The following is a 12,865-nucleotide window of genomic DNA, read 5'->3' as shown; positions in this document are numbered from 1 at the left end:
TCCTCACAAGGGTCACGGGGGGTGCTGGCGCCTATCTCAGATGGCTCTGGGCAGTAGGCGGGGGACACCCTGGACTGGTTTCCAGCCAATCGCAGGGCACACAGAGACGAACAAACATCCACATGCACAAACATACCTAGGGACAATTCGAAGCGCCCAATTAACCTGCCATGCATGTCTTTGGAATGAGGGAGGAGACCGGAGTACCCGGAGAAGACCCACGCGGGCATGGGGAGAACATGCAAACTCCACCCAGGAAGGCCCATGTGTAACAATTAATGATAAAATCATACTTTATGTTTTTGTGACGTGGAAAAAAGTTAAAATGAGGAATAATTTCAAAACTGTTTCCATTTTTAAATCTGGGTTAGTAGAACTTGTATTTCATATATAAATACGAAAAACAAATTCTTGCTTTTTTTTTACCGCGCTGTGCCCATCTTTTTGCACGTTAGGTTAAATCCTTCCATGATGAATGGCTTGAACAAGATATAAAGGCCAGAAAATGTCCAATATTAAAATAATTATGACATTATTAAAATAAATAGTGTTCCCTCGCTATAACGTGGTTCACTGTTCCGTGGATTTTTTTTAAGTGCAATTTTGCATGCATTTTTTTTTTTACAGTAATGTACCTACTTTATAAAATTTATGAAGGTTTGAACATTGAGAATGTTTAAAGAAGGGAGAAGTGTGAGAAAATGTAAATACCTCAATGAGAAAAGTGTATAAACTGTGGTGGTGGTGGTGGAGGGGGGGGGGGGGGGGGTTAGGGTGGTAGAACCTTAAAACATAAAGCTAACTACTTCCTGGATTTCATTTATTGCGGGTATTTTATTGGAACCTAACCCCAGTGGAAAACGGGGGAACACTGTACTGAAAAAGTAACTTCAGATAAGTAATATTTTCTTAAAATAATACAGTACGAAGACGCTAAATATGAAAATGATCATTGATTGGCCCTTGTCGTCGTATACTTTGAATATACAGGGCCAGTGCTGGTTCTAGAAGGGCCACCAACACATGGTTCATGGTGGCTGTCCAGTTTTTAATTAAACTCTCTTTACGTTTAACTAACTCCCTCTGGAAGGGTAGACAGGACAGGCACGGCGGATACAACTCAACCGTTTATTCTATTATTTCGCACACGCACACATCAACGCACTCACACAATACCTCACATACGCGTTCGCTGTACTCAGCGTTAGCTAGTTAGTAGCAGTAGTAGTAGTGGTAGTGTTAGCAATAGTAGTGGTACTGTTAGCAATAGTAGCGGTAGGTCGCAAACCGTCGAGGCATCCCGGTCCTGACATTCAACACAAGCCAGCTCGACATAGATACCATATATAGAGTGCCCCGCCCACCCCATACACACAGGTGCAAGTCATCCATAATTAACTACGACCGGAACTGGGTACACAAATAAGATCATTTACATATATGTGGACACAAATTTATGCACTACATAATACTGTAAATTAAATTGACAATCACTTTGAAACGGAAAATGTTTTACATTGCAGGAAAGTTCTACACCTCCCACTTGGTCTACTGATTCTACAATCTAAGTAGGCCACAATACCCATGCTCTCAAACATAAATAGGATGTACACACTTAAGCGTAGTGGAGTCTCGGGGTCCATAAACAACATCAATTGTTATCGTTAGCGTTGTGAATTTCCTTCACCGAAACACACCACCAAAGGGTTGATGGTGGGGAGTCTTTATCCCGTACCGAAACACACCACCAGCTCTTGAAGGGGATGGTGGAAGGGAGTCTTTGTCCTATGCAAAGAACAGTGACAACATGCCACGTGGTGGGGATTATCCTTTTTACCGCAACACACCACGTGACAGGGATCCATTGTACCGAAACACACCACGTGGTGGGGATCCTTTTACCGCAACACACCACGTGGTGGGGATCTTTTTACCGCAACACACCACGTGGTGGGGATCCTTTTACCTCAACACACCACGTGGTGGGGATCCTTTTACCTCAACACACCACGTGGTGGGGATCCTTTTACCGCAACACACCATGTGGTGGGGATCCTTGTTCCTCTATCGGTAAAAGAACCACCAGTCTTCTGACATCCCTATGTAGGATGGTAGAGGGGCAGGTTTCCCCTCACTTGGTCTCTCTTTAACTGCCCATCAGACACCGGGAAACTTTGACATGTTTTAACTCGTACATCACGGACGACACCATGTGTGTCAGGACAGACGTCCACAATCCGACCAAGTTTAAACTGAACCCTGATTGCATTTTGGTCAGCAATCCACACAAGGTCCCCCACCTCAACATTCCTCACAGGAGCATGCCATTTCTGGCGGATGAAGAGGCCAGGTCCAGCAAGCTGACTCCACCGCTTCCAAAATTTGTCGACCTCAATCTGAACTGCCCTGAGACGCACAACAGGATAGGAGGGGTATTCAAACCCACAGGTGTCTCCCTTGGATCTTGCCCGGCCGAGCAGAAGAGAATTGGGTGTGATGACTTCTACAGCTTCATCCTGTACTTGTATTCTGGCACCAATTGGTCTCTCGTTAGATAAGTTAGCAGCCAAATAAAGGAGTGTCTGGAATTCCAGAGTTGTGAGATTGCCTCCCTCACCAACACTGCCCAGTGCTTTTTTGAGTATACGTACTGATGCTTCGGCTGCCCCATTTCGATGGGGAGAGTCCGCTGGATGAAATTCCCATGACCAGTCAGTGCCCGCAGCAGCTGCGTTCTTTTGAATTAAGTTCTTGTCAATGTTCATCAAGAATTCATAAAGTTCTTGTAACATCGGCCTAGCACCCACAAAGTTCGTCCCCTGATCAGACCAGAGCTTCCTTGGGTGACCCCTGAGGGCTGTAAATCGCAGGTAGGCTTTCATGAATCCTTCCGTGGATAAGTCCTCCACAACATCAGCATGTACCGCTCTTGAAGCCATACAACTATACACTACACCCCAGACCTTCATTCTGGTTCTGCGTTTCACAACATCTTTGACAATGTAAGGCCCAAACAGGTCAAGGGCGGTAAACTCAAAAGGTGCAGCAGGTTCAGTTCTCTCGACTGGAAGCTCGCTCATTATCTGCTTACACATTCTGGCTTTGGTCTTTCGGCAGTGCATACAGGAATTTATTACTTTTCTAGCAATTCTTGATCCCTGTACCACCCACGCTTTAGCTCTGGCTCGAAGAATTGTGCCTGCAACCCCCTCGTGATTAACCTCATGAGCTTCTCGTGTGAGTAGGGTGCTGACCCACGCTTTGTAGGGAATGAGGGGCACTCCAATTCTTTCCTGCGAAATAGTCTGTACTCTGCCAGAGCACAGCAACAGACCCGAAACCTCATCCCTGCTGACAACGAGTCTATTTATTGTCGTTACAGGAAATGTAACTCCATTCTGGGCCGCCAAGCACAGGTCTTGAAATGCAACCTCAAGCTCTTGCACTTTTGGTGCCGCCTCCCACTTTACCGGCATGGAGGCTCCCCGAACGAGAGTTAACCACTTTTTCACAGCCCTGCGAAAGTAGCTGATCACCCCACAGAGTTTGGCAAGTGAACTATACTTTGTCGGGTCGACTTGGTCAACCAGCAGGGATCCTCGCAGAGTCTCATTGCCTTTAGCCTTGGTCTCGGCCTTGTCAAGATCTGTCCCGTCTCCTGGGGGTTCCGGGGAATTATTACCATATCCAACGGCTGAGGAACCATCACAGGTTGCCTTGCTGGAGTTCAAGACATTTTTGGCCTGGGCCCTGGTGAGAACTGCTGAGAATGCCTTTCTCTGGAGCTTGCTCACTGCTTCTCTGGCATCCGTTACCACTTCTAAGGCAGACTTCATGGGCCACAGTTCAATCGGACTTGACAGGAACCCGGGCCCCTTTTGCCATACAGAGTTTTCATCCAATTGTCCAGGAGAGCATCCCCTTGTAATGAGATCAGCGATGTTAAGCTCACCTGGTATCCACCACCAGTCGGTTACAGGCCCAGCCTTCTGGATTTCTCCCACTCTGTTCGCGAAGAATGTCTGGAACCCGTAGCTCTCTCTCTGAATGGCCCCCAGTACAGTCTGACTGTCAACGAAGTGGTACCACTTTTCCACGTCCAACCGCCCATGAAGTTTGAAGTTTGAAGTTTATTGAACATATGCATATATACATATATAATTATATAAACACATAAACAAAGAAAGAAAGTTAAAAGTAAAAAATAAAAGAAACATCCAATAAATATCGATGTATATGTTCAAGGGAGTAGGAAGAAGTTGAAAACTTATCCAATCCTACCCCTTATTCCTCATATCCTATCACTTATTTATAATAAATTACATTTTAATAAAAGAAAATATAATCCTACTCGTATAAAAAAATAAAAAAATAAAAAATAAATAAATAAATAAATAGAAAAATAAAAAATACACAATAGTAACACACATATACAAATTTCATTACACTCATATCAATACATCAAAGAAAAAAAGTAAACGAATAAATCATTTCTACAATCTTCTTAACTCATATCTGATTTAAATAATAATATTGAACTTTACTTTTAAACATTTTTTTAAATTCAACAAGTGAATTACATCTTTTCAGGTCAGTTCCCAAGTTATTCCACAAATTAACTCCTTTAACGGAGACACACCTTTGCTTAATATTTGTTCTTGTTTTGGGTTTTTTGTATACACTTGTACCCCTTATCTCATAAGGACAGTTTCTAATTTCAAACAACTTTTGAGTACTGTGGCAGAGTAGATTATTGTATACTTTATAAATTATTTGTGCTATTTTAAACTCAACCAAGTCATAAAATTTCATTGTATTTAATTTAATAAATAGTGGATGTGTTGATTCTGTATATTTTGATCTATTAATAATCCTTATGGCTCTTTTTTGCAATTTAAAAACAGTGTCGGTATTTTTTTTATATGTATTTCCCCAAATTTCCACACAATAGGTCAAATATGGTAATAATAATGTATTATATAATGTATATAGTGAATTCATATTCAGGGCCTCCTTGGTTTTATAGAGTATCCCTATGATTTTTGACATTTTCCTTTTAACATTTTCTATGTGTGGTTTCCAACATAATTTATCATCAATAACTACTCCAAGGAATTTATTTTCATACACCCTTTCTATTTCAATTAAATTCACCATAATTTTAACTTGATGAGTGATTGGTCTAGTACCGAAAACTATGAACTTGGTTTTATTTAAATTTAATGATAATTTATTCATATCAAACCAATTTTTTATTGTACTTAATTCATACTCCACAGTAGTCAGAAGCTGCTTCAAGTTGTCTCCAGAACAGTAGAAAGTTGTATCATCCGCAAACAAGACACTCTTGAGTATTTTCGAGACACAACAGATATCATTCATATACAATATAAATAATTTAGGGCCCAGCACAGACCCCTGAGGAACTCCATGAGTAATCTTCAGTTGTTTTGAATTTGTATTATTAAACTGCACATACTGATATCTATCATCCAAATAACTTTTTATCCATTTATATGCTAAGCCTCTTATACCATATTTCACTAATTTATTCATTAATATAGAATGGTCTATGGTGTCAAATGCTTTCTTTAGATCCATAAATATCCCAACATTAAATTTTTTATTGTCTATGTTGGTAGCTATTTCCTCTACAAGTTCCATGACTGCCATTGAGGTGGTCCGTTTTTCTCTAAAACTGTACTGATATTCACTCAAAATCTTATGTTTCTCAATAAAATTATCCAGTCTATATAAAAATAATTTTTCTAGAATTTTTGAGAACTGTGGCAACAATGATATTGGTCTATAGTTACTAAATATATGTCTATCACCACTTTTGTAAATAGGAATTACTTTTGCTATTTTCATTTTTGATGGAAATATACCAGTTTGGAAAGACAAATTACAAATATATGTAAAAGGTTTTACAACATATTCTATAATACCTTTTACCAGTGTCATATCAATATTAAAATAGCCGGTAGACTTTTTATTTTTTAATGTTTTTACAACATTTAATACTTCAATATCATTAACACCATTTAAGAACATAGTGGATGAATTATTTACAACGTACTTATCTATTTCATGTTTATTTCTTGTATCTGGAATTTCATTTGCCAAATTACTACCCACATCAACTAAATATTCATTGAAGTTATTGACTATGTCTGAAATTTTATCGATTACACTGTCTTTATCTTTTATAAAATATTCTGGATAATTTATTTTTTTAGATCTATTTTTAATTACATCATTTAGTATTTTCCATATTTCTTGCATATTGTTTTTATTCTGCTCTAGTAATGCATGGTAATGATCTTTCTTCCTTATACGTATAATATTTAATAATTTGTTTTTATAGGTCTTATACTTTGTTTCAGATTCCATAGTTCTTGTTTTAAGAAATCTTTTATATAAAATATTTTTCTTTTTACATGCATTTTCTATCCCCTTTGTCATCCATACCTTATTTGGACCTTTATACTTCCTTTTAATTTGAACTATTGGACAGTGTTTATTGTATAAAAAGTTAATTGTTGACTGGAATTCACTATATGCAGTGTTAGGATCGTTTTTTTTTAATAGACCTCAGACCAGTTATGCTTTTCTAGGTCCAGCTTAAAGGCAGCCATGGACCTAGGTGTTGTTAATCTTTTTTCAATTGTGTAAGTTGACGGCTTCATAATTTTTTTTATCAAAATAATCATGGAGAACTGCAAAGACCGGAAGATGATCACTTATATCATTAATAAGGAGTCCACTTTCTATTTTAAAATCTATTTTATTTATAAATATATTATCTATTAGTGTAGCTGTATCAATTGTTATTCTACTTGGTTTCGTAATGACAGGGAATAAACTGTTACTATACATCATATTTATAAAGTCGGTTGTTTTCTGGTGTCCATTAGGATTTAACAGGTCAATGTTAAAATCACCACACATTATTCGCGTTTTTTTATCATTTGTATAAGAGTTTCTACTAGTTTATCGTTAAATGTGTCAAGACATGACCCAGGTGTCCTATATATACAACTTATAATCAGTGTTGCCGGTAACGCGTTACTTAGTAACGCGTTACTCAAAAAAGTTGCTTTCTAAAGTAACTAATAGTCTAACGCGTTACTTTATTCTACAAAGTAGTCTGATTAAAGTTACTGTCCAGAGAATCAATGCGTTACTCCACATTTTCATGAAGAAGGCAAACTATCTCACTGTTGTAACAGTCACAAACAACTACTGCTAACTACGAAGATGAGGCAGAAGTCATTGATCACCACACTGAATTCAGCCATGGTTCTGGTCATGAATGGTTTGCACATTCAAAACAAAAGTGATGATACTTTTACTACTAGTTTTATTAACCAACAGGCACACAACACAACAAAACAAGTGTGCATTATGGACCATAAAAGTGGTAAAAAAAATAATTTATTTCCATCCTCAACTGGTCCGTGAAGCATTATGGGATGAGGTCGTCTCCGCCCTCTCGCCAGGGGGAGTGACGTCAGACAACTTACGTTTTCAGTCGGGGTGGAACAAAAAAACGATTCGACCGAACCATCGTTCGTCAAGGGGAGCTAAACGACCGTATCGGTTGCGAGTGAGGCTTTATGGTTTTCATAACAATAGCAAGAGTTCTGCGCCGTGCTCTACTTGTTTTGTTTACATTTCAGTAGCATCACCATTCAAGCTACTTCCGTGTTTCCGTGCTCGCGACACGGCGCGCGCGCGCGCAACGAGTGACAACATACAAATGGAGACAGTTAGCAGAAGCCGGTGCCGTACATCTCGGTATTTCCCATGGCTATCGAGTCCTCTCGGTGCACTTGTATGTCCCGGGCCGGCGTTGGTACTGCGCGCGAGCCAAAAAGAATAACTCCCGTGACGATCCAATGCATGGATTCAAACGACACAGGTATGTCCCACAGCCAACACACCAGCTAAGCTAAAAGCACACTGCAAGTATCTCATTTCTCAGTTTGTGGCTCCCTGTCAATGTCTACAACTAGCATGAGCAGCAGATAGGAGAACTGAGACGTGCCCGCGATTACGACAGCCCAAAAAACAAAATATAAACAGTAGTGATTCTGTGGTCATCATCGTGTCTCAGATTAAAAAAACAAAAAAAGATGTCATACATTAACCAAAAATGAAAGTGATGACAAAAGAAAAAAAAATTGTTAAATACAAAAATTGTTGATTAAAAAGGGAAATGAACTTTTGGAAATATTTTTGCATATATTAAGTGGTTAAAATGTGTTTGATAGATTTATTGTTCCATAAGGTGGCTTCATATTTCTTTTGGCTGGACGGTAGGTTTATTTCATGTCTTAAATGTATGTTTCTGAAATACTTCACAATGTGCAAATATTCTGTTTAATTGTGTTGGTGTCTGTCTAAAGGTTAAATATTTATATTTAACATTAAATTATCAACCTTTTGTTTTCCTGATCCTTATTTTGAAGAGAAAAAACAAACAAACCAAAAAACAATTATAACTGTCAATAACTACTAATAAATATTTAAACTGATACATGTGTACACACTGGAATAGCGGAACAAACAAACAGAGGAATTTAGGGGATTTTCATTTTCAACCTGGATAGATTTTTATTTTTTGTTTTATAAAAAGTATTTACGTTACAAGAAGTCAAGAGAGACTGCCTATTTTGTTTTTCATAAAAAAAAACCTTTATTTTCATGTTAAAAATGCACTTTCAATAAAGTATTTGGAACTCCGTTTCTACTGCATTATTTTTATGTTGAGATGGTGTTATCGGCAGCTGCTGAAAGTAACTAAAAAAGTAACTTTTAATCTAACTTAGTTACTTTTAAAATCAAGTAATCAGTAACGCAATTTAGTTACTTTTAAAACCAAGTAATCAGTAAAGTAACTAAGTTACTTTTTCAAGGTAACTGTGGCAACACTGCTTATAATTACATTTGGTACATTTTTTATATGTACTTCAATTGTCACACATTCCATTACGTTATCCATGGCAGTTGTCAGATGTTCAACTTTACTACATTTAAAAACCTTATCGACATAAATTGCAACCCCTCCTCCTCTTCTGTTTTCCCTATTCATTGTAAACAGTTCATATCCTTCCATCTCAATATCATTTGTTATCTCATTTTCAAGCCATGTCTCTGATATGGCTATTACATGGAATTTGTTAATTTTACGCAAGCATTCTTTAATTTCTGCAACATTTTTATGTAGACTTCTACTATTAAAATGTATAATTGAGAGTGCATAACAATCATTATCTATATTTACATTTAATTGTTCATTTGTATAATACTCACAAACAATATCATAATTGTTGCTACCAAAAAATATATCTGGGTCAAGGGTATTTTCTAGATCAGATATCTTATGTTCCGTATAATCAAATATTTTAAGGTTATTTCCCTTTGTGTACAAATTTGCCATTTTGGCATTTTGTAGATCTTAGTCAAGTATACTATACCCAGCATACTATATATTCTTTCAGTTTATTAGTGAGTTGCGTTGGTCATGAAGTCTTGATGTGCTTGTTCGAGGGTGAATTATCAGTTTGTCATATCTTATGTAGGCAATCTCTCCTCTCTCTCGTGCTTCTTTCATTTTTGGTATGAGTTCTTTCCGTTTTTTCCTAACAGTGTCAGTAAATTCCTCGTTAATGTATATTTTTGTACCCTTGAGATTTTTTGCTTTTTGTAGGATTTTTGTTTTGTCTTTGTGTTTTTCAACTGTAACAGCTATTGACCTTGGTCTGTTCCTCCCAATTTCAGGTTTGCCTTTGCGATGTACCTGCTCCAATTCTATCGTCTCCTTCATCTGTAGCTTCTCTTTAAACATCTTCATCACTTTCGCTTCGGTGTCTGTCCATGTTTCTCCCGGTGTTTCTTCTATTCCTTCTATAATCAGATTATTTCTCTTTGACTGTCCTTCCAGGTATTCCATTTTTTCATTTAGAATGTGTAAACTGTCACGTATCTTATAGATTTCTGTTTGCGTAGTTTTACTGTTTTCCGTGTTTTGAATTTAAGTCATTTTGAGCTCATCCACTTCCTTTTGTGTATATTGTAGACTTCCCTTTATTTCTTGTATTTCCCGGGTGATGTTGTCAAGCCTTGCATTATTTGAGTCCAATATTATTTTAACAAAACCTTTGAATTGTTCCTGCTGCTGACTTAGTAATGTATTGAATAGTTCATTTTGTTGTTGCAGTAGTGTGTTTACCTGTGTGAGTGTTAGATAGTCATCCTCCGGTTTTGAGTCCGGTCTTTGTTTTGGTGGCATGATGCGAAATCGGCGATGTAGGCCTGTCGAGCAGCGGCGATGGCAGAATCAGCTATGCCGGTCCGTCGAGCGGCGGCAACGGCAGAGCCAGACAGACAGTCTCGGCCAGCCGCGGCGACGGCGTACCCAGGAGTACAGGCCCGCAGAGCCGCAACAACGGTGGAGCCAATCAGGCAGGCCCGGGAGCAGACGTGGAGCCAACCAGGTGTCACGCCGCCACCTGCGTGACAGGCCATGCTTTTATTGTCATAGTCATGTTTCCTGTTTTATTTTGAATTTCTGATTCCCTTCGCACCCCAGGTCACTTGCCCTTCCTGCAGTTCACTAATTACCGGTCCCCGCCCATGATCATGTCCACCTGCCACCAATCAACCAAGACAATAAAAGCCACCTGCATTCTCCCCTCCGTTGCCGAAGTGTCACACACAGTTAGTGCATGGAAGCGTCCCACAGTCCTCGAGTCCTTGTTCCTGTTGCCTTGTTGTTTTGCCTTGCTTTTGTGCCTTGTCTTGTTTTTGTGCCTTTTCCTCCAGTGGAGCGCCTTTTGTTACCCCTTTTGCCTTGTGCCTGTTTTTTCCTCCCTAGTGGAGCGCTTTTTGTTCTCCACCTTTTTGATTCCCCCTTTCTCCTCTCAGTGTGAGAGGAGACTGCTGCTGCCCGGCAATAAAACCTGTTGCCTCTGTGGCCTACCTTATCCTGCGTCTGGGTCCTACCTCTTCACGTCGTGACACCAGGCAGGCCCGGCTAGCAGCCCCGGCGAGCAGCGGCGACGGCAGCACCGGCGACACAGACCCGCAGAGTGGCCGCAATGGAGCCAAACCAGGCAGGCCCGTTGAGCAACGGTGGAGCCAACCAGACAGGCCCGGCGAGCAACGGTGGAGCCAACCAAACAGGCCCGGCGAGCAGCAGCGACGGCTGAACCAGCAACGATGGAGCCAAACCAGGCCAAGCAGGCCCAACAGCAAGCAGGCCCAGCGGCAAGCAGGCCCGGCGAACAGGCCTAGCGAGCAGGCGCAGCGGCAACGGCAGCACCAACAGCAGCGGCGACGGCCGCACCAGCAGCGGCGACGGCAGCACCAACAGCGGCGACGGCAGCACCGGCAGCGGCGACGGCAGCACCGGCAGCGGCGACGGTAGCACCGGCAACGGCGGCACCGGCAACGGCGACACCGGCAACGACAGCACCAGCAGCGGCAACGGCGGCAGCACCAGCAGCGGCAACGGCGGCAGCACCAGCAGCGTATTGTGGCGCAATCTCAACCGACTTTCTTCAAAGGAGGATTAGTGCCTTCCTCCCTCTCCTCTAATGGCTTAGTGGCTGGCATGCAAATGCTTCAACACGTGCACTTTTAGGCGTGTAGCAAAGACCGCTCCACAGATCTCAGACTTGACGGCATCACCCTTCTGATCAAGGGGAGTTAATTTAGCCTTCGATTCCACCAGGCGTGTGACCACGCCATCAGCTGTCACCCATCGCAAGTACAGCACAGCTCCATAGGATTCACAACTCCCATCGGAAAACGTGATCCCCCAAGGTTTACCTCTCCACCCAGGGGGTGTGAGGCTTCTGTGGAACCTGATGCTGCTCAAGCGAGTGTACTCTTTGAACAGTTCGACTGCTTTCAGTCGGAGCTCGTCAGAAAGAGATTCATCCCATGTATCTTTTGTAAGCTTGCCAGCCTCATGGTAGGCCCTTCTCACGAGGATGACTCCTTTCTGTTTAGCAGGCGTCGCCAGACCTATTGGGTCATACAGTCCAGCGATTTGGCTCAGGAGCATGCGACTTGTCAGTGGATTTGGTGTGCTTTCCTCAACTTCATTTTCAGTAAGGTCGGTTTCAGTCCTAACCTTTTTCTTCCTTCTAGAGAAGTTAATGGCGGCCATCACAAAGAGTTTGTCTTCAAACACAAGGTAACCAACTCCTAGGGCTTTATTGTCTTCCGCCCCTAACTGGTTTGGCAACATCAGAGCCATTGGCTTTGAGCCTGCCCCGTCCAGCCTCCCACTTTGCTTGGACCGGACCCAGGGCTTGAGGTGGAAGCCTCCGGCCTCGAGTATCTTCTCCACCCCTCTGAGTATGCTGTCCAGGCATTGTGGGTCATTATGGGAGGTGAGGAGGTCATCCACGTAGGAATTTTCTTCGATGACTCGTCCCTCTTCCACCATGGTTGAGAACTGGGGCAACTTTGCAGTCTCCCGCATGGCTACCTGCGCGATGCACCCTGCAGGCTTGTCTCCCATGTTCACCCTTACGATAGCATAGTCCTCAATCTCATCTTTTGGTGAGTCTCTCCACAGAAACCTGTGGACATGGACCTCTTGCTCCTCCAACCATACGGAATTATACATTTTAGTAATGTCTCCGATGGCTGCATGTTCCCCTTCTCTGAACCTGAGAAGCACCGCCCTAATAGGATTGAGAACATCTGGGCCCTTGAGTAGAATGCCTAGAGTGGGGGTTTGGTGCGATCAGATGGCTCACCCACCATACAGCACCTTTCCAGCCATCCAAAACATCCTGCGTGAGCTTCACAGCAGCTCCTCTCCCCACCATGTCATGGACTTGCC

General features: G+C 41.4%; 1 protein-coding gene across 9 annotated transcripts in view; it reads right to left on the bottom strand.

Moving 5' to 3' along the window:
* Window positions 1–12,865, bottom strand: part of fbxw4 (F-box and WD repeat domain containing 4) — a 195,029-nt gene that overhangs the window by 24,789 nt on the left and 157,375 nt on the right. The window contains exons 1-2 of one of the 9 annotated variants that reach the window (XM_077496257.1): window positions 10,238–10,476; window positions 750–4,088 (exon numbers count right to left, since the gene is read on the bottom strand). The exons of 4 other annotated variants lie outside the window; for them this stretch is intronic. In XM_077496257.1, the coding sequence (XP_077352383.1) occupies window positions 2,100–4,088; window positions 10,238–10,297 (2,049 nt within the window). In that variant the 5' untranslated portion in view covers window positions 10,298–10,476 and the 3' untranslated portion in view covers window positions 750–2,099. 4 more of the 9 variants (XM_077496258.1, XR_013278561.1, XR_013278560.1 and 1 more) reach the window with 4 other exon arrangements.

Source organism: Festucalex cinctus, chromosome 14, assembly GCF_051991245.1.
Source record: "Festucalex cinctus isolate MCC-2025b chromosome 14, RoL_Fcin_1.0, whole genome shotgun sequence".
Classification (NCBI taxonomy): domain Eukaryota; kingdom Metazoa; phylum Chordata; class Actinopteri; order Syngnathiformes; family Syngnathidae; genus Festucalex; species Festucalex cinctus.
The sequence above is the reverse complement of the archived record's forward strand: the minus strand, read 5'-3'. Positions and strand labels throughout refer to the sequence as shown.